The sequence below is a fragment of the Coturnix japonica genome, chromosome 26 (assembly GCF_054131305.1).
Source record: "Coturnix japonica strain WE chromosome 26, WE-NBRP24, whole genome shotgun sequence".
NCBI classification, from domain to species: Eukaryota; Metazoa; Chordata; class Aves; order Galliformes; family Phasianidae; genus Coturnix; species Coturnix japonica.
This window is the reverse complement of record NC_140688.1, coordinates 6,371,973-6,398,581: the sequence shown is the minus strand read 5'-3', so window position 1 is coordinate 6,398,581 and position 26,609 is coordinate 6,371,973. Positions and strand designations below refer to the sequence as shown.

Sequence of the window (26,609 nt, the reverse complement as noted above, 5' to 3'; positions counted from 1 at the left end):
CTCTACCTGCAACTGCCCAGTTCTCTTCAAAGCCCTGGAGCAAGCAATGCAGAAACATGCTATCTGCCCAGCCAGATTTCCCAGCTTGTAAACACATCAGCTGCAAATCAGGCGTAGTAAATCACCTGTGGATACTGATAGGACAAGGGGAATGGTTTGAAACTAAGGCAGGGGAGGTTTAGGTTAGATATTAGGAGGAAGTTTTTCACACAGAGGGTGGTAACTCACTGAAACAGGTTGCCCAAGGGGGTTGAGGATGCCCCATCGCTGGAGACATTCAAGGCCAGGCTGGATGTGGCTATATCCAGGGGGGTTGAAACTAGATGGTCATTGTGGGCCTTTTCAATCCAGGCCATTCCATTCTATGATTAAAAGATTCTATGACCAGACAACACGCAGCACACAAGCTTTTACTGCCATTGTTACTCTTCAATAAGCAAAATACACACAGTGATTTAATAGGGGAAAAATAAAGACTGCAAAAAGAGAGCTTCAGACTGCCATTTTGTACCTCAGAGCTGCAAGGATTGTGAGCTAAATTATCCAGCCGTATTGTTATGTCAAAGGAAAGGTGAGTCTTTAGCAGACTAACCCAAATGCCAATGCTTACGCAACACTTAAGCCACACTTAAGCCCTTACTTGAAAATCTTACTGTGCTACGTGGATCTAGTACTGGGTAAGAGAAGAGGAATCACCTCATGCAGACAGCAACAGGAATAGCAATTGCTCAATGGTTCTTAGAGAAAGCTCCAGATTACCAAAGAGAACACACTGAGAATATGAGGAACCGTGACAGGAAATACCAATTTCTGAAGAAAAATAAAAATTAAATGGAACTATTTGTTTTTAACAGGAATGAATTAAAAATATTATTCAAAATCACCCATATTAAAGATTTAATAAACAGTATGAACAAAGGTGGAGGGGGGGAGGGGAAGATGGGAAAACTGAAGACAGAAAGCTGACAACTGGTTTAGTAACAGGTTAAAAACGCGTGCTTTGAGATCCCTATTAAATAATACCCACAAGTAGGGCAAGAAATAACCCTGCAGACGGTTATCCCCGTGACTATTCCAAAGGCAACGGCCCCAGGACACACCGTTGCCAACCGCTTTCTGAGGCAGCCGAGCCTACAGATGCGCACACTCCTGCTCTCCGCGGGTGTGTATCCTCTTGATATCGCTTACTATCGCTTCATATCGCTTAGTATCGCTTAATATCGCACGTATAACGCATACGTGGGGCTCCCGGCTCCGGCTGGGAGCCTGAGGCTGCCCTGCAGCCTGTGGGTTGGGCCGCGGCTTCCTGAGCGTGCGCCGTGTTTCTGCGTCCTGCTCGGGGCTCGGCCCGGCAGAGTTTTAAGACGACATGAAGAAGATACTCAGCTTCGTAAAGAAGAAAAAACGGGATCCGCCGCCCGGCAGCGCCGCCTCGGCGTGCTCCGCCGGTGCGTACGAGATCCGCCGGAAGGAGCTGACCAAGCTGCACCGAGGGGCCGCCGCCGGAGACCTGGCCCTGGTGCAGCAAGGACTGAAGAAGCACGACATCGACGAGCGCGACAAGGCGCAGCGGTAAGGGCGGCGGGCCGGGCCGGGATCCCCGCTGCATGACCTGGGCACAGAGGGCTGCTGTTAACGGGGGCCGCGCGTGGCTGGGACGGCCGGTAGAGGCCGCTCCGATGTGCCCTCCCGGCCTGGATCCCTCGTAGGGCTGCTCGGCATTCCTCCGAGCTGAGAGCTCTGTTGGGGGCTGGTGAGAAAGGGCAGCGATAAGGCTGCTGGCTTCATGAAGGCTTTCTTGCTTGCGAAGCTGATGGTGGTTCCTTTAGGTTGTCATATTCCCCAGTGCTTGGTAACGGCTGCTTTTGGGTGAGGAGGGGCTCCTGCACAAAGTTGTGTTTGTTACAGTTAAATTACTCATTCGAGCTCTTTGCGGTACACTGTGCTAAATAAATAATAAATACAGTGCTCAGATCAATATTGTCAGGCTTCTATTCGGAGGTGAAGGATCTTGTATACTTATTTGGGAATTTCTCAGTGGGGACAGTCACCCTCGAGTTGTTCCATGTCTGTGACAAGGCATGATGAGTTATTTGACGTTCTGCCTGTTATTTCGTCCTCATCTTCTCTGCCTTGGAGGAAGCTGGTCTTATGGAGGGTACTCATCAGCCTGCCTGTGATGGGAGCTGTTAGGACAAGAGGGAACAGCCTCAGCTTGCACCAGGGGAGGTTCACGTTGGATGCTAGGATAAGCCTCTCCAGAGAGTGGTTGTGCACTGGAATGGGCTGCCCAGGTTGGTGGTAAAGTCACCGTCCCTGGAGGTGTTCAAGAAACATGTAGATGTTGTACTAAGCGACATGGTTTGGTGCACGCTGGTAATGGAATAAGCTTGTTTTTATTTGATTTTGTTTATTTTGGGAGGTAATTGGGATAAAGAAATGCAATTTGCCCTGTTCATGTACCACAGAGTGAAAATATTTATTTAGCTGTCTGTTTCAATTTACACGTTTCACTTTTAGGACACCACTGCATCTTGCTTGTGCAAATGGACGTGAGGATGTCGTTACGTTTCTAGTAGAAAACAAGTGTAAGCTAAATCTTTTTGACAGTGATAACAGATCTCCACTGATGAAGGTAAGTAGAACATACTATGTTGCTGCAAGTAGGAATTATTGATTATGTATTAAATGATGTCTTTCCAGATTCTTTAAGTAAGTCTGTGTAGAAGCATGCATGCTGTAATCAGTGTGGCTTTGGCATGTGCTAGCTAATCTTGGCAGATGCTTTTATATTCCAGGAATGGGAAGTTGTAGTAGTAGTGACACAGTGAAATATGACTGCTGGAAATTTTACCTTTTTTTTTGTGTGTGTGTGTGTGTGTGTTGTTTCCAGGCAGTACAATGCCAGAAAGAAAGATGTGCAGTGATCCTGCTAGAGCATGGTGCTGATCCGAACCTGGCAGATGCTGGTGGCAACACTGCCCTTCACTTGGCTGCTGTAACTCCTAACACATTTCTAGCAGGGATGTTAATTGAGCACAGTGCCCGTATCAATGCTCAGAATAAGGTACATTTCGAGATTCAATAGAGAAGTTCAAAAAGTTGCATTGATATTTTTATTGTAGATTTTTTGTTTGTTTCTTTTGATTTTTAACTTGAATTATTTCTGTTCTTTCAGGACGGATGTACTCCTCTTACTCTTGCTATCTCTGAAAATCACAAAGAAATGGTAGAGCTCCTTCTTAAAAAAGGAGCTGATGTTCACACTCGAGATCCGTGTGAAAGGTGAGGAGATGGTCTAAACTCTGCAGGTCACCTTAGTTATCTTCAGGTTGGACTGATGGGAGGGATGGGAATGAGCATTGAAGTAGAAAGACACAGAGAAAGAGCTCGTTGAGTGACTGGCGAAAGCAGGTCTCAGCTTGGCAGGTGGCATGCATTATTGCATGTTTTCTGCATTGAGAACTGCAAGAAAACATTGTTTCTGGTAGCCGCTGTGGCAGGAAAATTGCTATTGTGCCAGCAACATTGCTGTTATGCCAGAGAGAGTTTTTCAAATTGATGCCAAGTTTGTATGCAAGTGTTGTTAATATGGAAGCTTTTTTTTCTGTTCATAAAGTGATTTTCTTTGAGATTGAGCAAATGGGAATTAAAATAATTACAATGTCTGACTAAATTGTATGGTTTGTCTTGTATTTTGGATGCTGTAGAACCCCACTTATGACTGCAGCAGCCGGTGGGGAGCTTAAGTTGGTAGAAATACTTCTTCGCTATGGTGCTGAAATTTTCCATAAAGACGTTAATGGATGGACAGCTGAGGACTATGCTATTCTTCATGGAAATGCTAGGTAAACTTTTAAATTTATTGCTAGGTTTTTAGTTATCAGTGTTGAGTTTGAACCTTTTTGGTAACAGCACCAAGTTTAACGGTGCTATTTTGAAGATGTGTTCATTGACATCTTCTCACGTATACTGTTCATGTGTCTGGTGTTAATTTGAAAGTTGAGAAAAGGGCTTCTGCTCAAAATTCTCTGTAAGATTTCAAGTGTTTGTTTCTAAGCTGATGTCTGCCTGCTATACACTATTAAAATGTGTCTGTAGCCCACAGACGCAGAAGTTCAACTTGAAAAACTGAAATGTTTGTAAATTCTTCTCAAAACAGAACCCTTGTTATTACTGTCTTCAGTTCCACTGACCAGGAACCACCTGTTTTGTTTCAGAGGAGATCTAGCTGTTATTTCTTTTGTTAAATTACTAAGCAGTTTAACTCCTCCTACACATAAGTATTTTACCCATGGGTGTTCATTCATAAGAGTGGTTGTATTTGTAAAAACTGGACTGCAAAGGGTACCGAGCAGAAGTAAATAACTTCATAGATCTGGATGTGCATCTATAAAATAGATGTGTCCATTATATTTGAGTATGTTACGGTTTGCAAAAAGTAGAGTATGTTACACTTACTGAATATGAAAATTGTTTTGGCTATGGTTATGTTTAGGATGGATAGTATAAGGCTCTTATTATCCCATTAAGTGTTTATGTAGCTATGGGATTATTTTTCCCAAATGCATTTCCTTTTTTGCTCTCCGTAGTCTTAGTAAAACACTGGCAGAATATGCAGACCATGAGAACGCAGGGGAAGCTTCTGCAGGTGCTAAAGGAGGCATCCCTGTGCCAGTGACTCCTCACCAGGCAAGAGCTGCTGGCTTTACGTTGGGTGCAGCTGCTTCGAGCAGAGGAGGTAGGATACTTAACTGTGGTAGAGCTAATGGGCAGAATCGTGGTGGCCCCTTCCTTAGGTTGGTTTGCATCTTTTAAATTCACCGTGCTCAGTGTGGACTTCAGTGGAATCATCAGGTGGACTGTAATAAGAAGTGTTATGAATGTGTTTGCTTGCTGCTAGTTTACACTGCATCTCCACAGGCTGTGGGGACAGTTGTGATTTGTGTGCACTACATCCATCTGCTCATACAGTTGTCACTTTCAGCACATCAAGTTGCCCATTTATTTAAATTGTCCCTTTAGCAAGGGGGAGGAGGGAAGAGAAGAAACAAAATAGGTTAAAGTAGCCTTGTTTTATGGGTGTGCAATTTTTCTTAGAGATGCTCATTTAGATTGTTGTTCAGAAAATCCAATTGCAAAAGCTGTAGTTTCATCCCAAATAGTAGTTTTATCTTCTGTAGCAGCGAAGCAGCAGATGAATTGCAAGAAGATGCATCTTTTGTTGATTACCACTGGATTTCTGTCACTTTGTTTTAATTTTAATAGTTTCACCTGCATAAAGCTCCTTTTTTGGGAGACATAATTTCTCACCTTCAATTACAATTGCTTTTGTTTGTGTTGTGGAGACGTAACAAAAATTGTCTTGGAAAAATAACTTCATAAGCAACAACAGTACATTGTTTGTATATACCGTATCTTTTTGGACATGGTTTGATTTATAATCAAATAATGTTTTTTTCAATTACTTTTATTTAAAAAAGAAAAAAAAAAAAACAACTGAGAAAGACTTTGTGATCCAGAAAAACTGTTACATTTTCTCATTGCCTTGTAAATAAAAGAAATACATTCCTTCAATGAATTTGTAAAATCCAGGCAGCGTTTATAAGCTCAAATTGCCCTAAATGAATCTTAGAAAGTTGCTATTTTAGTATGAATGAGATTGCCTTGCAGTTTACGTTTCAAGCCCCAACGTACGAGGTTTTATTTGTTCCTTATTTTTAAGGGTTTTGTGAGAATCATGTGTCAGATGGGCAGCAGACTGTTCAAACACAAGTCATTACTTTTTTATTATAAAGACTGAGAAATATGATCAAAGAATACATGGCATATTTTTTCTTCCTGGACTTATCCCAGATGGAAGTATAGATTTTAGACCCAAGTGATGTTGCCTTTGACTTAGGAGCAGTTACTTTGAACTAGAGAGTGGTTGAAAAAGTTTCTTCGTAGCTTGGTTTTGAAGTTTTGTTTGCTTGTTTTTCAGTGGGGCTCGATACAGTTGGTTTAATCATTGAAATACTTTTTTTTATCCAAATCCACTCAGTTGCTACCTTCCGTGCACATAGATAGTTGCTCTGGTACCCCATTGTAAGGACTAACAGGCCTGGGTTAATTTAAAATATGTGATTTGAGGGTTTCTTCTTCCAAGTAGAGGGTACATTTAGACTAGATATCAGGAAGAAATTCTTTACTGTGAGGGGGATGAGACACTGGAACAGGTTGCCCAGAGAGGTTGTAAGTGCTCCCTCCCTGCAAGCATTCAAAGCCAAAGGTGGATGGGGCTTTGAGCAACCTGGTCTAGAGGGAGGTGTCCCTGCCTATAGCAGGGAGTTGGATTTAGATGATATTAAAGGTCTGTTCCAACTCAAACCATTCTGTGATTCTCCCTGTGCTCAGTCTCTTAAAGATGACACCAGCATGAGGAGTAGGAGGGAGCAGAGAGAAAGTTCAGTAGCGTAGTAGAAACAATATTGGAATTAATTCTGCAGTCTCTGATTGCATCCACACCCTGAATCATGAGAGTCCTTTTAATATGCCACAGTAACAGTCTTAAAAGTGTCCTTTAGAGAAGCCGGGATGTTGAGAGAGAGACCAGAGAAATACCCACTTTGGAATTCTTTTATTGTCTTTTGCTCTTCTGTTTTATTTTTCTGCTATCTAAAATTTTGACCTTATCCTTTCTGCTACTTTTGTACTTTCTAATTAGAAGAGGAGATTCTGAAGAATGTTGAACAGGTCAGCATTTTTCAACAAGTTTGCTCATGATTATTTGGATGTCAGAACATGAACCCTTTTATTAATCACGTACAGATTGGCTTCCAGAACATATTGAATGACCGATCTCTTAGATTTTAAGTAACAATTTATTTTTGAGGAAAACAGTAGTTGTGCTATTTCTGTTTCTAGTATGTTTGCAGTGACAGTATGTTTGGCCACTGCAGCACATACTAGTGTATTGTTCAGCGTTTCCCTGAGTCATTTGCAATTGGACTTGATAATCTTTTCCAACCTTAGTGTTTCTATGATTAGAGGAATTGTCTCAGCATTGTAAAACTCTTTACAAAAGTAAATTATCACTTCTGTGTGATTTTTATCTCCTGAGGTCAGATAAAACTTTTCCTGTATTCCCTCTTAAGGAAACAGAGAAAAGCCAGAAGGGATGAGAAATCATCTTGAGGTTCTTTTCAACCCAAGCCATCCTATGATTCTTTTAAACTTTCTCTTAAGTGTATGTTTCTGATAGTAGCTGTTTTTCCACAGCACTGCATGTGTATGTGATAAAATCCATGTAAGTAGGACAATCTTCTGCTCCAGAGAAAAGTAACAGATTTATTGTGAAAGAATTTGATGTCAAGGTAGTGTTCCACAGTTTCTCTTTTGACACACAGATGTAGACATGCACACAAATGCATGTCATAGTCACAGCGCATTCTCCCAGTGCTGTAGCTTTGTGTGTGTGCTTTTTGTATTTTCCAAACTTGTGAGATTCCGCATTTATTCTGATGTCATTGTTGTCTGTCCTTTCCATGCCTTTCCCTTAATGGATATAGAAATGCAACGGTCCCCTGAGCAGACTCTGAGAACAGAAGAATCGAGTGAAGGTATTCATTCTGCACAGCAGTATTTTAAATACCACACATGTCTTGTGATACACAAATACTTATTCATCATAGGTGCTTATTATCTTGCAGATCTGTATCTTGATGATTTAAGATCTATGAGTTAGAGTGGATTTGGGGCAGCTTTTGTTTCTTTGCATGTTTTGCATGAGTCCCTTATTACTGAATTCAGCATTTGCTTTTATCACTTGTGATAGTGTTGGTTTTGGGGTTGTTTGTTTTGTAATCTGTTCTCCTCTTGCTCAGAAATGGTGATATAGGCTTCAGTTAAAGTGGAAACGGGTCCCTGGAGACTAGATCTCATTTCTGTGTCAGTGCATCATGGCTGTGGTTTTGGTCTAGCTGAAAGCTATCTCATCAAATTCCTGTCTCGCCTTCTAAAGGATAGCAGGATCATTGGCAGTATTTATATGTTGAAAGCAAAAGTGTAGGTAATTTAATGAGCTGTTTTCCTTACTTCTAGTGGTACTCATTGAAGATGTAACTGAAGTCGTTTGTCCAGAGTTTAACTGTTCCACACAGCAGCAATTTTCTGTTCTGCGTGGAAAGTTAGCAGATAGAGTCATAGTACTGAGTTAGTTATTTAGCTTTACATACAGCAGGATTCCATTAGCATTTAAGAATATTCTGTGTTTTCTGTAGTGGAAAACATCAAAAATCAGATTGTTAGCATTTGAACCATTTAAGATGCCCTCAGATGGGAAGTTTCAGCCTCTAGCTTTTTTCTCCATGAGATTTCTTTGAACATTTATACTGTACTGCATCTCAGAAAGCTGTGTTCAGATCAGGGAATATTCTCGCATACTGTGTTTAGGAAAGGCAAAATTTGTACACTCATTTGTAGGTTGTTAGTAGTAACCCTTCTTTTTGTTATAATATTTAACAGTTCAGAAACTTCAGGAATTATGATTTCTATGTGGAGATCAGATATGTCTGTTTTCCCTTCTGTGCTGGGAATCAGAAAGTCCTTCTATTATGTTTTAGTTGTTAAGAGGTGTTAGCGCTTCAAAAATTGTGTTCCTAGACTGCAGTTTTCATTAGAACGGTGACCTGAAGGATTTACTGCAGGGCGCTCTCATCAGGGTTGCTAATGATCTGAAGTAAGAGCGATTGTTGGATATGCTTCAGCACAGAGCTGGCATTCAGAGGGACTTCAATGAGCCAGGGCAATAGACTGGCAGGCATCTTAAGAAATCCATCGGGGGCAAATACCAAGACCCATTTGGGGTGAAAAAGCCCCTTCCTACAAAACATGATGGGACTGCACGGCAGGGGAGCAGCTCTGCTGAGAAAGGACACAGACCTGTCAGAAGGCAAGCTGAGCATGAGGCAGCAGGGTGCTCTGGCAGCTAAGGGCTGCAGCTTGCACTGTGCTAAGAGTAGCAAAGCCAGGAGACTGAGAGAAGCGATTGTCAGCCCCTGTTTAGCACTCACTTGACTGTGCCTTGGCTGTAATTTTGAGTTCCTTCTACGTGAGAGGTCGATCGATCAATAGCAAGCTAATTCTCTAGGGAGCCATCATATTTGTGAAGGAGTATTTGCCCTGTGAGAGAGGGCTGAGAAAGTGGACTTACTCAGCCTGAAGAAGAGGCAGCTTTGAAGGGCCCTAACTGCAGCGTCCAATGCAGATGAGAAGACAAAGCCAGATGCTTCCCTGTGATACTTGACAGGAAGCGAAGATGGCAAGAGGTATAAATGGAAGCAAGATGGTTTCTAGCTGGAGATGAAAAGTGTTGCCATGATAAGGATGGCAAAATAGAGAAGTTGTGAACCTTCTCTTGGAGGTGTTCAAGACTAGACTGAATAAAACCCTGACCAACTTTTCCTGACCTCAAAGCTGAGCTGGCTTTAAGTAGTTGGTTGAGAGACTTCCAGAGATCCCTTTTGACCTGACCTATCCTATAGTCTTAGGTGTGAGTTACTACCTTCACTGAACTGATAAAAACTTGGGGGTGTAGTATAGCATGCCCTGCTAATGCTCCTTTTGTCTCAAGTATATCATTTTTTGATTCACTGTAGAGAAATGCTGGTGATTCTTCTAGCTAGGGATAACCTATAGCTCCTGAGTATGCTTTTTGATTTTCTTTGTATTTATAAATATACTTTACTTATAATCCATAGCAAGGTACGGCAGCAAAAAATGGTAGATATTGTAGATATGTCTGATTTGTTTTTCAGTATAATTTGAAAAAGCATTTGTTTTGTAAATACTTTCCTTCATGCTGTTCTTATTGAATTGGCCACTTCAGCTTCTGTACTCTTATGAGCTGTTTTCATGTTAAATGTCTGTATTGGTTAATTTTTAGCATGCAAAATCTAATCTCAACATGTCGATTTATATTTGAACAGCAATGGATGACTTTTTCGAAGGATACTCAACAAGGTGAGTCTTATAAAAATACCAAATGCTTATTTGAGGAATTATTTGAGAGGACCAGTACTTACTTTTCGTTGTTTTTGAAGTTCTGAAAAAGAGGGCAGTAATGGCACCTGGAATAATTCTGAGGAAGAAGAACTGGATTTTACAGCCAAGGTATGGTGCCTTTATGGGAAAATAGTTGTGTAAAATAAGTGATTTGAAGGCAATTTCCTATGAGATAGAAGGAAACTCTTTTTCCAGCCAATTCTTTGTTTTTTTTTTTGGTTTTTTTTTTTCCTCCTTAAGAAGAGTCTCTCATCTGCCAACCTTTCTTCTGCTGTAAGTTTTTCCTAAAAATTGTTGCTTTGGCAGAACATGCAGTAGATTTGTGGTTTGAGGCAAAAGAGTAGATATTAAGATAAACTACCACATTGTATTAGTTGTTCATTGAGTGAGATTTGCCAACCCTAGGAGTTGATAAGTTAATAAATAACCTGTTCTGTTCTCTTTCAAACTTCACAATTGTTTCCCCTAATTTACATGATAGGATGATTAATGAAAAAGAACACGATAATGAAAAAGAACATTTATTTATCAAAATCTAGTGAAATTGTTCATCACCTGGTTCTCTTTCCTTCCTCACTAGGTTCCTCAAGTGTTCGATACTTGAGTTGCTCAAATAATTATTTTTTCTTTCTTTTTTCCTTCTGTGGGATGACATTCCGTGCTTGTATATAATCTCACACTGCATGACTATCTTCATTTTTTGAATATTTGGACTTTTCTCTTTATAAGCTCCATGTGCTTATCCTGCTGTTTTTATGAATGTTCCAAAGGATTACCAGTTTTTTCAATGGCGTCTGGAGTATTTAGTCTGTTGCACTGGGATTCTGCAGTGATTAGGAACTTTAGTTTGTTAGTTCAGCACACTCTGTAATGCTGGAGATGTAAGCATGTGTACTTTAAAATTTTTTCTATTTTCTTACATTGATTTTAGGGGAAGTGATTCAAATTTCTAGCATTATTTTGAAATTTACAGATATTTCACTAAGTGGAGTTATATTAACTAATTTATTCTTCAAGCTTCAGGAACTTTAATTGATACTTGAGTTGTGCATACTTACAAGTAAGTAATCGCGAGTGTAGTTGTATTTTACCAATGGATTAAAATACCTTTTTAGAATTGTTACGCATTTACAGATAGTTTTGAATAGTCACTGACTTGTACACAAGAGGAGAGGAATGTTTGTGTAATTAAAGTTGAAGGATCTAGCAAGTATCTGAGTCCTTTCAAAAGGGGACAGCCTGGTTGTATTTACTGTTCAAGATTTGATGTAAGTAAAGGATTTGCTTTAAAACAAAAAAGCAAACAAAAACAGATCAAATAATTCTTTTAAAATGTGTTTTTATTTGCAGAAGCCACAGAAGCCAAACTTGACATCGTTAATGAATGTTCCCCAACAGTTCAGAAATAATGGTAAGTTATTTGGAAAGTACTTCATAATACAATGACATACAAAAGTAAACTTACTAATTAATTTCATTTCGGTTTTTGTTGTTGTTGTTTTCACTTGGCTGTAGTAATTGAGGAAAGTAGTGTTATAAGAACAGAACAGATGGTCATGTCAGAATAAAATAAGTAAGATAATGGAAATGACCATACTGAGTCCCCTCCTAAGCCTTTGTGTCTGATGTGTCCTTCTCCCATCCTGCCCTTACCTGGCTTCTTTTCCATACAGTCCCAGATGACTACTTTCCTGTGTTTTTAATGGGTAAAATGCCTGCTGCTATTTATATAACCCATTTGATTCATATTCCTCTTTCCCTTTCTCATGCTTTAAGGTGGTGGTGATAGTTCTAGAATTGAAATTCCTAAGTCACAGAAGAAAAGCCTCAAACAAAAAAAACCAACAGGTGCAAATCTGAGCAGAGGAGAATGTGGAGAGTTGTTGAAACAAGATGTCTCAGATTCAGGCAACCTTGAGGAAGATGAATTGGTGGAAGAGGAAGAAGGGCAGTGCAAAGAGGTACATAATAAATTCCATGAAACACTAAAACAAGAAAGTGAAAACCTGGGCCTAAATAGATATGAGGAAAATCTATGGGCAGCATTTCCCTCAAGCACAAAAGTAAGTGTACAGGGATGATTCAATTGGAAGAGTTTGTTAAGGGTAATACAGGTAAGCGACAGTAAACTATTTTCCTGTTAATACTCAATCACGTATCTGTATTCAATCATTGTATTTTGATACTGAAAACATCTTGTTCATAGCCAAACTCAGACATTATTTTCAATATTTTTATTATGAGATTGGAGAGTTTTGGAAGGAGAAAGACAGGAAACTTCATTCTTTCTGGAATCTGTGCACTTTCTGTTATGTAAAACTGAGGGAATGGATAATATCCATTAGAAGTTGTAGCCATTTAGTAGAATTCATGAGGTAATGACTGGAAATGAAGAAACAAAAGGAAGTTTTGAATGAAATTGAGGGCAGGAAACTAGTGAAATTGTGAGATATGTAGGCAGAAAGAAGACTTTCTGAATAATATCAATGAAACTGCATTTAGATTGACACAAGGAAGTGCTTCTCAGAGGTTTTGCATAGCCAGAGATGAGGTTTACAACATGAGGCACTGCAGTTTAATTGTGCAGATTCCCACTAAAAATTGTAGGCCTTTAGAAACCATGTTGCACTTTGCTTCATTTAAGTCTTACCCAAGAAAACCGTTTTCCAAGTTGTTAATGGGTGGTGAAGTAGATATTGATTTCTGTGCTTTTCAGCTGTTTTGGTCAATCTGTTTTAGAAGGAGTCACCTAAATGGAAAGAAGAACAGGAGAAGGAAGATACTAGAAGGAAGCTGCAAACGACAGTTTTGGGGGATGTGAAACATTCTGTTTCTAGTAATAAACATCAAGTCCGTAAAGTTTCAGAAGACACAGCTTATGCGAGAAGTGAGTTTAAATATGATCCTGATTGCTCCTCTATAAGTATTAATGTTCAGTAAATAAAGTAAAATGATGATTATCCTCAAAGATGATAAACTTTCCTGTTACCTGTGAACCCTAGCCTGCTGTGGTAGAGAAGGTCTGCAGCTTTTGTTTTTTTTCGTTCTTACCTAACGGTCACAAATGGTGGTGCTGGATTCCTAATGATTACGTATGATGCAAGTTTCTTTATTAATTTTGTTGCTGTGTTCTCCTTGATGCCGTCTGAACAAAACAAGAAGCTAATCTAATCTATCTTCTGTGTGACAATATTGTTTCCCTTTCCGATGCTACTATCTGATTGAAAAGCTGTGGTTTTTCAGGGCTTCAGCCAAAAGCAGACCTGAGTCAAACTCAGAGAAGACTCTTCCAGTACCTCGACTTGTTCAGTTGTAGAATGTAGGAGATCTCCCCTTTGCTAAACCTTTGTGGGCTTGAGAGCATGACCAGCTCAGAGAGAGTTGGGTAATTTGGCATAGACCCCAGGGTGTGAAAACAGAAGATACTATTTCCATTGTCTGACTCCAGAGCACTGCTTGTTGCAGTAGACTTCTTCAGAGCATGTGTAGCTATTGGTCAGATGCTGCACAGAACATTGTCCAAACATGGTGAACGTAGCCATGTCAGCTGTCCTGCTTGGGCATCTTCTGCTGGAAAACAGATGAAGAGGAGTGAAGAGAATACTGTGATGTGACTGGATGTAAAGTTACCCTTGAGTGGGACTCACTGTTTGGTTTGTTCTTTGCTGTAGAATTACTGCTCGTCTTTCAGATCCTTTATTTGACTGATGGGGTATAAAAGTGTAGTGCAGTATATTTCTCAGTGTCTGTATTTCTCCTTTTTTTTTGTAGAAGCCCAACCCACAGTAGGAGCAGAGAAAAAGGAAGCGTCTGATTCTCCTTGGGATTCTGAGGTACTTTCTGTGATATGTGCATCTCCCCGGTCTGTGGGAGAGCCAGATGAGAACTACGTGAGAGCTTGCCTTTGCGTTGAGCCCTGCCCCTGGTGAGGCTTATTTACCCCATATTGCTGCTGCTCTATGTCCTGTAACTGAGGGTCAACGAAATACTTGTAGTGTAGGTTCTGTGTGGAGATAGTACTGGGACAAAGTTAGGTTAAGCTTCTTGTATCGGCCCTTTGGTTGCAGGCTTTGGGGTTGATTTTCTAGAACAGTAGTGAAACAGAATAACTACTTCCCCTCTAGTCTTTGTTGTTGGGAAAAAAACTAATTCCCCACTCCTTTCTTAAAAATACAAGACTTTCTAGATAGCTTAATCGCTATCAGCTTTGCCTTTTTGGCCTTTAAGCAAATCAAATCTTGATTTTGCAACGTAGTGATGCACTCACTCAACATTGTGGGACATGTGCCCCAGCAATGTAGGCTGATATTTGAATGCCAGGTGCAAATTTGATGCCAATGTTCAATCAACACAGAGCTGCAGCTTCTTGTTCACAATCAACATCTTGATTTCCTGTGTTAATTTCTTGTGTGGCTCTGTGATTTGCCAGCCTTAATCAACATTATGGAATAGTTTAGATGAATTGTGAGGATTTTTTTGCCCTTTTATTTAAAATGCAAAAGCCTTTGTTAGATTTTATTTTAAAAAAATTGTTTTGTACAAATTCTTACGCGTATGTACTGTATTGTACAGCCGTGTTCTGAAGGTTCGAGGAAAGCATCTCCTCCTGTGTTTCTCCCACCTGCAGTTGAACATGGAGTACGCTTGCAGAGTGTTTCAGGGGAGCACAACAAGGGTAACTATCTCATAGATTGGATTTGTCTGTGTTTATAGACAAGTGAACTTTTTCTTTTGTCTTCCTTGTTAGTCCTGTTGTTCAGTGAGTATGTGCTGTAGCAATGAAGTGCTTGGCTGATGTTAATTAACAGCAGTGAACACTGAACTTGCTGGCCTGCTTGATTAGTCCAGGCGGTTCTTGCGTTCATTATGTATACTTTTTGGATATGTGTTTGTTCGGGTGTTTTTCTTTGCTTTAGGTGGTTGCTTAAAGTGGTGGGAGTGGTATCTGGTTTAAGATTTAGCTGTGAACCCTAGCCTGCTGTGGTAGAGAAGGTCTGCAGCTTTTGTTGCTTTTCGTTCTTTCCTAAAGGTCACAAATGGTGGTGCTGGGTTCCTAATGATTATGTATGATGCAAGTTTCTTTATTAATTTTGTTGCTGTGTTCTCCTTGATCTGCACAAAACAAGTAGGTAGTCTAGTGTGCCTTGTGTGTGACACTATTGATTCCCTTTCTAATGGGTACTATCAGATTGAAAAGCTGTGGTTTTTCAGGGCTTCAGCCAAGAGCTGACCTGATTCAAAGTCAGAGAAGACTCTTCCAGTGCCTCACCTTGTTCAGTTGTAAAATGTAGGAGATCTCTCCTGTGCTACTCGTTTGTATGCTTGAGAGCATGACCTCAGAGAGAGGTGGGTGCTTAGGTACTCACCCCAGGGTCTCAGAGCAGAAGATAGTATGTCCGTCTCCAGAGGATATCTTGTTGCTGTAGATGTTTTCAGAGCTCGTGTAGCTATTGGTCAGTTGCTGCTCAGAAGGTGTGGAAGCAGCACTCACGGTGCATTCACTTTTCTCTTAGTGCATTTTATGTGCAAAGAGTTTATTTTGGAAAAGCATGAATAGTCAGCACTCAGGCTGGAATCAGCAGTTACGGTTTTCCAGAGTGGACGCCATTGCTCCTGTCTGGCTCATTCCTGTAAATTTTCCTTGCGTTTCTGTGTGAGTCAATGCTGAGTTTGTTTTACATAATGGAGTAGCTTAGAAGAGAGAACTGACTGTGGTCTGCTCTAGATGGGAGTTTGGTGGTCAGAAGATACTAGACTTTGAAGTGATAAGATTTAAAATGCTTGCAGTGTTCTGGACTGTATTGGAGCTGTGAGCTTCTGTTTCATTCCTAAATGTCAGTCCTTATGTATGTACCTGGTCAGAAGTTGCAGGATTATGAATCATGGTCAGGTGAGGTATCCCTTGATAGCACTAAGCAAGGAGCCGTGTGTGTTGGCAGCTTCCTCTTAGTGTGAGGTTGTTTTGTATCGTGCTTTTGTGATATGTCCTGTAGAGTGGAATGTGATAGTAAGTGCCGGATGATGGAGGTGTAGGCAAGAGGGAAGATGACTCAGGGTGTCCATATGCTGAGACTGAAGCATGCTGGAGTTTCTTCCTTAACGTTGTCCCAACACGAGGGACATTGTCATGTCAGCCACCATTCTTATGCATCTTTTGCTGGAAAAGAAATGAAGAGGAGAAAACAGAATACTGTGATGTGACTGGGTGTAAAGCTACCGTTGAGTGTAACTCATTTCTTGGTTTGTCCTTTGCTGTAGTACTGTTACTCATCTTTCAGATCCTTTGTTTGACTGATGGGGTATAAAAGTGGAGTGCAGTAAATTCTCAGTGTCTCTCTTTGTCCATTTTTTTGTAGGTGCTCTGCCAGCAGTAGGAACAGAGAAAAAGGAAGAGTCTGATTCTCCCTGGGATTCTGAGGTACTTTCTGTGATATGTGCATCTCCCCGGTCTGTGGGAGAGCCAGATGAGAACTACGTGAGAGCTTGCCTTTGCGTTGAGCCCCGCCCCTGGTGAGGCTTATTTACCCCATGTTGCTGCTGCTCGATGTCCTGTATCTGAGGGTCATTGAAATACCTGTAGCGTAGGTTCTCTGTTGAGATAGTACTGGGACAAAGTTATGTCAGACTACTTACGTTGGCCTCCTGGCTGCAGGCTTTGGAGTTGATTTTCTAGCACAGTTTTAATACAGCAGTTTATTGCTGCTTTTAAACTTATGAACTTCTCAGGCATATTTTTGTGAGGATTTTTTTTTTTCCTACTATTCAGATCTATTCTGCTGATCCAGTCAGAGTTTAACGGATGCCAATACACTGAGCAACCCAGACATTTAGATTTTTCTGTATAGAACCTCTGTCTTCTCTAGATAGACTTAATCCGATTTTGAAAATCATGTTCAGCAGACACCAAGTGTGCTGGCTGTGTTTATCCTTTCTGTCTGATAATTCTCAAGATGAGAGTGAGCAGGGTCTGTAGCTACTTCCCCTCTAGCCTTTGTTGTTGGGAAAAAAACTAATTCCCCACTCCTTTCTTAAAAATACAAGACTTTCTAGATAGCTTAATCGCTATCAGCTTTGCCTTTTTGGCCTTTAAGCAAATCAAATCTTGCTTTTGCAACGTAGTGATGCACTCACTCAACATTGTGGGACATGTGCCCCAGCAATGTAGGCTGATATTTGAATGCCAGGTGCAAATTTGATGCCAATGTTCAATCAACACAGAGCTGCAGCTTCTTGTTCACAATCAACATCTTGATTTCCTGTGTTAATTTCTTGTGTGGCTCTGTGATTTGCCAGCCTTAATCAACATTATGGAATAGTTTAGATGAATTGTGAGGATTTTTTTGCCCTTTTATTTAAAATGCAAAAGCCTTTGTTAGATTTTATTTTAAAAAAATTGTTTTGTACAAATTCTTACGCGTATGTACTGTATTGTACAGCCGTGTTCTGAAGGTTCGAGGAAAGCATCTCCTCCTGTGTTTCTCCCACCTGCAGTTGAACATGGAGTACGCTTGCAGAGTGTTTCAGGGGAGCACAACAAGGGTAACTATCTCATAGATTGGATTTGTCTGTGTTTACAGACAAGTGAACTTTTTCTTTTGTTTTCCTTGTTAGTCCTGTTGTTCAGTGAGTATGTGCTGTAGCAATGAAGTGCTTGGCTGATGTTAATTAACAGCAGTGAACACTGAACTTGCTGGCCTGCTTGATTAGTCCAGGCGGTTCTTGCGTTCATTATGTATACTTTTTGGATATGTGTTTGTTCGGGTGTTTTTCTTTGCTTTAGGTGGTTGCTTAAAGTGGTGGGAGTGGTATCTGGTTTAAGATTTAGCTGTGAACCCTAGCCTGCTGTGGTAGAGAAGGTCTGCAGCTTTTGTTGCTTTTCGTTCTTTCCTAAAGGTCACAAATGGTGGTGCTGGGTTCCTAATGATTATGTATGATGCAAGTTTCTTTATTAATTTTGTTGCTGTGTTCTCCTTGATCTGCACAAAACAAGTAGGTAGTCTAGTGTGCCTTGTGTGTGACACTATTGATTCCCTTTCTAATGGGTACTATCAGATTGAAAAGCTGTGGTTTTTCAGGGCTTCAGCCGAGAGCTGACCTGATTCAAAGTCAGAGAAGACTCTTCCAGTGCCTCACCTTGTTCAGTTGTAAAATGTAGGAGATCTCTCCTGTGCTACTCGTTTGTATGCTTGAGAGCATGACCTCAGAGAGAGGTGGGTGCTTAGGTACTCACCCCAGGGTCTCAGAGCAGAAGATAGTATGTCCGTCTCCAGAGGATATCTTGTTGCTGTAGATGTTTTCAGAGCTCATGTAGCTATTGGTCAGTTGCTGCTCAGAAGGTGTGGAAGCAGCACTCACGGTGCATTCACTTTTCTCTTAGTGCATTTTATGTGCAAAGAGTTTATTTTGGAAAAGCATGAATAGTCAGCACTCAGGCTGGAATCAGCAGTTACGGTTTTCCAGAGTGGACGCCATTGCTCCTGTCTGGCTCATTCCTGTAAATTTTCCTTGCGTTTCTGTGTGAGTCAATGCTGAGTTTGTTTTACATAATGGAGTAGCTTAGAAGAGAGAACTGACTGTGGTCTGCTCTAGATGGGAGTTTGGTGGTCAGAAGATACTAGACTTTGAAGTGATAAGATTTAAAATGCTTGCAGTGTTCTGGACTGTATTGGAGCTGTGAGCTTCTGTTTCATTCCTAAATGTCAGTCCTTATGTATGTACCTGGTCAGAAGTTGCAGGATTATGAATCATGGTCAGGTGAGGTATCCCTTGATAGCACTAAGCAAGGAGCCGTGTGTGTTGGCAGCTTCCTCTTAGTGTGAGGTTGTTTTGTATCGTGCTTTTGTGGTATGTCCTGTAGAGTGGAATGTGATAGTAAGTGCCGGATGATGGAGGTGTAGGCAAGAGGGAAGATGACTCAGGGTGTCCATATGCTGAGACTGAAGCATGCTGGAGTTTCTTCCTTAACGTTGTCCCAACACGAGGGACATTGTCATGTCAGCCACCATTCTTATGCATCTTTTGCTGGAAAAGAAATGAAGAGGAGAAAACAGAATACTGTGATGTGACTGGGTGTAAAGCTACCGTTGAGTGTAACTCATTTCTTGGTTTGTCCTTTGCTGTAGTACTGTTACTCATCTTTCAGATCCTTTGTTTGACTGATGGGGTATAAAAGTGGAGTGCAGTAAATTCTCAGTGTCTCTCTTTGTCCATTTTTTTGTAGGTGCTCTGCCAGCAGTAGGAACAGAGAAAAAGGAAGAGTCTGATTCTCCCTGGGATTCTGAGGTACTTTCTGTGATATGTGCATCTCCCCGGTCTGTGGGAGAGCCAGATGAGAACTACGTGAGAGCTTGCCTTTGCGTTGAGCCCCGCCCCTGGTGAGGCTTATTTACCCCATGTTGCTGCTGCTCGATGTCCTGTATCTGAGGGTCATTGAAATACCTGTAGCGTAGGTTCTCTGTTGAGATAGTACTGGGACAAAGTTATGTCAGACTACTTACGTTGGCCTCCTGGCTGCAGGCTTTGGAGTTGATTTTCTAGCACAGTTTTAATACAGCAGTTTATTGCTGCTTTTAAACTTATGAACTTCTCAGGCATATTTTTGTGAGGATTTTTTTTTTTCCTACTATTCAGATCTATTCTGCTGATCCAGTCAGAGTTTAACGGATGCCAATACACTGAGCAACCCAGACATTTAGATTTTTCTGTATAGAACCTCTGTCTTCTCTAGATAGACTTAATCCGATTTTGAAAATCATGTTCAGCAGACACCAAGTGTGCTGGCTGTGTTTATCCTTTCTGTCTGATAATTCTCAAGATGAGAGTGAGCAGGGTCTGTAGCTACTTCCCCTCTAGCCTTTGTTGTTGGGAAAAAAACTAATTCCCCACTCCTTTCTTAAAAATACAAGACTTTCTAGATAGCTTAATCGCTATCAGCTTTGCCTTTTTGGCCTTTAAGCAAATCAAATCTTGATTTTGCAACGTAGTGATGCACTCACTCAACATTGTGGGACATGTGCCCCAGCAATGTAGGCTGATATTTGAATGCCAGGTGCAAATTTGATGCCAATGTTCAATCAACACAGAGCTGCAGCTTCTTGTTCACAATCAACATCTTGATTTCCTGTGTTAATTTCTTGTGTGGCTCTGTGATTTGCCAGCCTTAATCAACATTATGGAATAGTTTAGATGAATTGTGAGGATTTTTTTGCCCTTTTATTTAAAATGCAAAAGCCTTTGTTAGATTTTATTTTAAAAAAATTGTTTTGTACAAATTCTTACGCGTATGTACTGTATTGTACAGCCGTGTTCTGAAGGTTCGAGGAAAGCATCTCCTCCTGTGTTTCTCCCACCTGCAGTTGAACATGGAGTACGCTTGCAGAGTGTTTCAGGGGAGCACAACAAGGGTAACTATCTCATAGATTGGATTTGTCTGTGTTTACAGACAAGTGAACTTTTTCTTTTGTTTTCCTTGTTAGTCCTGTTGTTCAGTGAGTATGTGCTGTAGCAATGAAGTGCTTGGCTGATGTTAATTAACAGCAGTGAACACTGAACTTGCTGGCCTGCTTGATTAGTCCAGGCGGTTCTTGCGTTCATTATGTATACTTTTTGGATATGTGTTTGTTCGGGTGTTTTTCTTTGCTTTAGGTGGTTGCTTAAAGTGGTGGGAGTGGTATCTGGTTTAAGATTTAGCTGTGAACCCTAGCCTGCTGTGGTAGAGAAGGTCTGCAGCTTTTGTTGCTTTTCGTTCTTTCCTAAAGGTCACAAATGGTGGTGCTGGGTTCCTAATGATTATGTATGATGCAAGTTTCTTTATTAATTTTGTTGCTGTGTTCTCCTTGATCTGCACAAAACAAGTAGGTAGTCTAGTGTGCCTTGTGTGTGACACTATTGATTCCCTTTCTAATGGGTACTATCAGATTGAAAAGCTGTGGTTTTTCAGGGCTTCAGCCGAGAGCTGACCTGATTCAAAGTCAGAGAAGACTCTTCCAGTGCCTCACCTTGTTCAGTTGTAAAATGTAGGAGATCTCTCCTGTGCTACTCGTTTGTATGCTTGAGAGCATGACCTCAGAGAGAGGTGGGTGCTTAGGTACTCACCCCAGGGTCTCAGAGCAGAAGATAGTATGTCCGTCTCCAGAGGATATCTTGTTGCTGTAGATGTTTTCAGAGCTCGTGTAGCTATTGGTCAGTTGCTGCTCAGAAGGTGTGGAAGCAGCACTCACGGTGCATTCACTTTTCTCTTAGTGCATTTTATGTGCAAAGAGTTTATTTTGGAAAAGCATGAATAGTCAGCACTCAGGCTGGAATCAGCAGTTACGGTTTTCCAGAGTGGACGCCATTGCTCCTGTCTGGCTCATTCCTGTAAATTTTCCTTGCGTTTCTGTGTGAGTCAATGCTGAGTTTGTTTTACATAATGGAGTAGCTTAGAAGAGAGAACTGACTGTGGTCTGCTCTAGATGGGAGTTTGGTGGTCAGAAGATACTAGACTTTGAAGTGATAAGATTTAAAATGCTTGCAGTGTTCTGGACTGTATTGGAGCTGTGAGCTTCTGTTTCATTCCTAAATGTCAGTCCTTATGTATGTACCTGGTCAGAAGTTGCAGGATTATGAATCATGGTCAGGTGAGGTATCCCTTGATAGCACTAAGCAAGGAGCCGTGTGTGTTGGCAGCTTCCTCTTAGTGTGAGGTTGTTTTGTATCGTGCTTTTGTGATATGTCCTGTAGAGTGGAATGTGATAGTAAGTGCCGGATGATGGAGGTGTAGGCAAGAGGGAAGATGACTCAGGGTGTCCATATGCTGAGACTGAAGCATGCTGGAGTTTCTTCCTTAACGTTGTCCCAACACGAGGGACATTGTCATGTCAGCCACCATTCTTATGCATCTTTTGCTGGAAAAGAAATGAAGAGGAGAAAACAGAATACTGTGATGTGACTGGGTGTAAAGCTACCGTTGAGTGTAACTCATTTCTTGGTTTGTCCTTTGCTGTAGTACTGTTACTCATCTTTCAGATCCTTTGTTTGACTGATGGGGTATAAAAGTGGAGTGCAGTAAATTCTCAGTGTCTCTCTTTGTCCATTTTTTTGTAGGTGCTCTGCCAGCAGTAGGAACAGAGAAAAAGGAAGAGTCTGATTCTCCCTGGGATTCTGAGGTACTTTCTGTGATATGTGCATCTCCCCGGTCTGTGGGAGAGCCAGATGAGAACTACGTGAGAGCTTGCCTTTGCGTTGAGCCCCGCCCCTGGTGAGGCTTATTTACCCCATGTTGCTGCTGCTCGATGTCCTGTATCTGAGGGTCATTGAAATACCTGTAGCGTAGGTTCTCTGTTGAGATAGTACTGGGACAAAGTTATGTCAGACTACTTACGTTGGCCTCCTGGCTGCAGGCTTTGGAGTTGATTTTCTAGCACAGTTTTAATACAGCAGTTTATTGCTGCTTTTAAACTTATGAACTTCTCAGGCATATTTTTGTGAGGATTTTTTTTTTTCCTACTATTCAGATCTATTCTGCTGATCCAGTCAGAGTTTAACGGATGCCAATACACTGAGCAACCCAGACATTTAGATTTTTCTGTATAGAACCTCTGTCTTCTCTAGATAGACTTAATCCGATTTTGAAAATCATGTTCAGCAGACACCAAGTGTGCTGGCTGTGTTTATCCTTTCTGTCTGATAATTCTCAAGATGAGAGTGAGCAGGGTCTGTAGCTACTTCCCCTCTAGCCTTTGTTGTTGGGAAAAAAACTAATTCCCCACTCCTTTCTTAAAAATACAAGACTTTCTAGATAGCTTAATCGCTATCAGCTTTGCCTTTTTGGCCTTTAAGCAAATCAAATCTTGCTTTTGCAACGTAGTGATGCACTCACTCAACATTGTGGGACATGTGCCCCAGCAATGTAGGCTGATATTTGAATGCCAGGTGCAAATTTGATGCCAATGTTCAATCAACACAGAGCTGCAGCTTCTTGTTCACAATCAACATCTTGATTTCCTGTGTTAATTTCTTGTGTGGCTCTGTGATTTGCCAGCCTTAATCAACATTATGGAATAGTTTAGATGAATTGTGAGGATTTTTTTGCCCTTTTATTTAAAATGCAAAAGCCTTTGTTAGATTTTATTTTAAAAAAATTGTTTTGTACAAATTCTTACGCGTATGTACTGTATTGTACAGCCGTGTTCTGAAGGTTCGAGGAAAGCATCTCCTCCTGTGTTTCTCCCACCTGCAGTTGAACATGGAGTACGCTTGCAGAGTGTTTCAGGGGAGCACAACAAGGGTAACTATCTCATAGATTGGATTTGTCTGTGTTTACAGACAAGTGAACTTTTTCTTTTGTTTTCCTTGTTAGTCCTGTTGTTCAGTGAGTATGTGCTGTAGCAATGAAGTGCTTGGCTGATGTTAATTAACAGCAGTGAACACTGAACTTGCTGGCCTGCTTGATTAGTCCAGGCGGTTCTTGCGTTCATTATGTATACTTTTTGGATATGTGTTTGTTCGGGTGTTTTTCTTTGCTTTAGGTGGTTGCTTAAAGTGGTGGGAGTGGTATCTGGTTTAAGATTTAGCTGTGAACCCTAGCCTGCTGTGGTAGAGAAGGTCTGCAGCTTTTGTTGCTTTTCGTTCTTTCCTAAAGGTCACAAATGGTGGTGCTGGGTTCCTAATGATTATGTATGATGCAAGTTTCTTTATTAATTTTGTTGCTGTGTTCTCCTTGATCTGCACAAAACAAGTAGGTAGTCTAGTGTGCCTTGTGTGTGACACTATTGATTCCCTTTCTAATGGGTACTATCAGATTGAAAAGCTGTGGTTTTTCAGGGCTTCAGCCGAGAGCTGACCTGATTCAAAGTCAGAGAAGACTCTTCCAGTGCCTCACCTTGTTCAGTTGTAAAATGTAGGAGATCTCTCCTGTGCTACTCGTTTGTATGCTTGAGAGCATGACCTCAGAGAGAGGTGGGTGCTTAGGTACTCACCCCAGGGTCTCAGAGCAGAAGATAGTATGTCCGTCTCCAGAGGATATCTTGTTGCTGTAGATGTTTTCAGAGCTCGTGTAGCTATTGGTCAGTTGCTGCTCAGAAGGTGTGGAAGCAGCACTCACGGTGCATTCACTTTTCTCTTAGTGCATTTTATGTGCAAAGAGTTTATTTTGGAAAAGCATGAATAGTCAGCACTCAGGCTGGAATCAGCAGTTACGGTTTTCCAGAGTGGACGCCATTGCTCCTGTCTGGCTCATTCCTGTAAATTTTCCTTGCGTTTCTGTGTGAGTCAATGCTGAGTTTGTTTTACATAATGGAGTAGCTTAGAAGAGAGAACTGACTGTGGTCTGCTCTAGATGGGAGTTTGGTGGTCAGAAGATACTAGACTTTGAAGTGATAAGATTTAAAATGCTTGCAGTGTTCTGGACTGTATTGGAGCTGTGAGCTTCTGTTTCATTCCTAAATGTCAGTCCTTATGTATGTACCTGGTCAGAAGTTGCAGGATTATGAATCATGGTCAGGTGAGGTATCCCTTGATAGCACTAAGCAAGGAGCCGTGTGTGTTGGCAGCTTCCTCTTAGTGTGAGGTTGTTTTGTATCGTGCTTTTGTGGTATGTCCTGTAGAGTGGAATGTGATAGTAAGTGCCGGATGATGGAGGTGTAGGCAAGAGGGAAGATGACTCAGGGTGTCCATATGCTGAGACTGAAGCATGCTGGAGTTTCTTCCTTAACGTTGTCCCAACACGAGGGACATTGTCATGTCAGCCACCATTCTTATGCATCTTTTGCTGGAAAAGAAATGAAGAGGAGAAAACAGAATACTGTGATGTGACTGGGTGTAAAGCTACCGTTGAGTGTAACTCATTTCTTGGTTTGTCCTTTGCTGTAGTACTGTTACTCATCTTTCAGATCCTTTGTTTGACTGATGGGGTATAAAAGTGGAGTGCAGTAAATTCTCAGTGTCTCTCTTTGTCCATTTTTTTGTAGGTGCTCTGCCAGCAGTAGGAACAGAGAAAAAGGAAGAGTCTGATTCTCCCTGGGATTCTGAGGTACTTTCTGTGATATGTGCATCTCCCCGGTCTGTGGGAGAGCCAGATGAGAACTACGTGAGAGCTTGCCTTTGCGTTGAGCCCCGCCCCTGGTGAGGCTTATTTACCCCATGTTGCTGCTGCTCGATGTCCTGTATCTGAGGGTCATTGAAATACCTGTAGCGTAGGTTCTCTGTTGAGATAGTACTGGGACAAAGTTATGTCAGACTACTTACGTTGGCCTCCTGGCTGCAGGCTTTGGAGTTGATTTTCTAGCACAGTTTTAATACAGCAGTTTATTGCTGCTTTTAAACTTATGAACTTCTCAGGCATATTTTTGTGAGGATTTTTTTTTTTCCTACTATTCAGATCTATTCTGCTGATCCAGTCAGAGTTTAACGGATGCCAATACACTGAGCAACCCAGACATTTAGATTTTTCTGTATAGAACCTCTGTCTTCTCTAGATAGACTTAATCCGATTTTGAAAATCATGTTCAGCAGACACCAAGTGTGCTGGCTGTGTTTATCCTTTCTGTCTGATAATTCTCAAGATGAGAGTGAGCAGGGTCTGTAGCTACTTCCCCTCTAGCCTTTGTTGTTGGGAAAAAAACTAATTCCCCACTCCTTTCTTAAAAATACAAGACTTTCTAGATAGCTTAATCGCTATCAGCTTTGCCTTTTTGGCCTTTAAGCAAATCAAATCTTGCTTTTGCAACGTAGTGATGCACTCACTCAACATTGTGGGACATGTGCCCCAGCAATGTAGGCTGATATTTGAATGCCAGGTGCAAATTTGATGCCAATGTTCAATCAACACAGAGCTGCAGCTTCTTGTTCACAATCAACATCTTGATTTCCTGTGTTAATTTCTTGTGTGGCTCTGTGATTTGCCAGCCTTAATCAACATTATGGAATAGTTTAGATGAATTGTGAGGATTTTTTTGCCCTTTTATTTAAAATGCAAAAGCCTTTGTTAGATTTTATTTTAAAAAAATTGTTTTGTACAAATTCTTACGCGTATGTACTGTATTGTACAGCCGTGTTCTGAAGGTTCGAGGAAAGCATCTCCTCCTGTGTTTCTCCCACCTGCAGTTGAACATGGAGTACGCTTGCAGAGTGTTTCAGGGGAGCACAACAAGGGTAACTATCTCATAGATTGGATTTGTCTGTGTTTACAGACAAGTGAACTTTTTCTTTTGTTTTCCTTGTTAGTCCTGTTGTTCAGTGAGTATGTGCTGTAGCAATGAAGTGCTTGGCTGATGTTAATTAACAGCAGTGAACACTGAACTTGCTGGCCTGCTTGATTAGTCCAGGCGGTTCTTGCGTTCATTATGTATACTTTTTGGATATGTGTTTGTTCGGGTGTTTTTCTTTGCTTTAGGTGGTTGCTTAAAGTGGTGGGAGTGGTATCTGGTTTAAGATTTAGCTGTGAACCCTAGCCTGCTGTGGTAGAGAAGGTCTGCAGCTTTTGTTGCTTTTCGTTCTTTCCTAAAGGTCACAAATGGTGGTGCTGGGTTCCTAATGATTATGTATGATGCAAGTTTCTTTATTAATTTTGTTGCTGTGTTCTCCTT

At 41.1% G+C, this 26,609-nt stretch overlaps 2 protein-coding genes across 3 annotated transcripts; both read left to right on the top strand.

Moving 5' to 3' along the window:
- The first annotated feature begins 1,331 nt into the window (after positions 1–1,331).
- Positions 1,332–10,222, top strand: LOC146756797 (uncharacterized). Of its 2 annotated transcripts, XM_085524209.1 has the most exons (8): positions 1,332–1,572; positions 2,521–2,635; positions 2,894–3,067; positions 3,179–3,285; positions 3,711–3,848; positions 4,593–4,741; positions 9,969–10,002; positions 10,083–10,222. In XM_085524209.1, exons 1-8 carry the CDS (start codon positions 1,370–1,372, stop codon positions 10,183–10,185), a joined length of 1,023 nt encoding a protein of 340 aa, XP_085380335.1. In that variant the 5' UTR covers positions 1,332–1,369; the 3' UTR covers positions 10,186–10,222. The 2 variants fall into 2 exon arrangements, with proteins under 2 accessions (XP_085380335.1, XP_085380336.1); XM_085524210.1 differs by lacking the exon at positions 4,593–4,741 and having other exon boundaries at positions 10,083–10,152.
- A 1,155-nt stretch (positions 10,223–11,377) lies between these two features.
- On the top strand, positions 11,378–14,719 carry LOC146756796 (uncharacterized). The gene is made up of 4 exons (XM_085524211.1): positions 11,378–11,455; positions 11,821–12,005; positions 12,784–12,931; positions 13,816–14,719. Exons 1-4 carry the CDS (start codon positions 11,425–11,427, stop codon positions 13,971–13,973), a joined length of 522 nt encoding a protein of 173 aa, XP_085380337.1. The 5' UTR covers positions 11,378–11,424; the 3' UTR covers positions 13,974–14,719.
- The last annotated feature ends 11,890 nt before the right edge of the window (positions 14,720–26,609 follow it).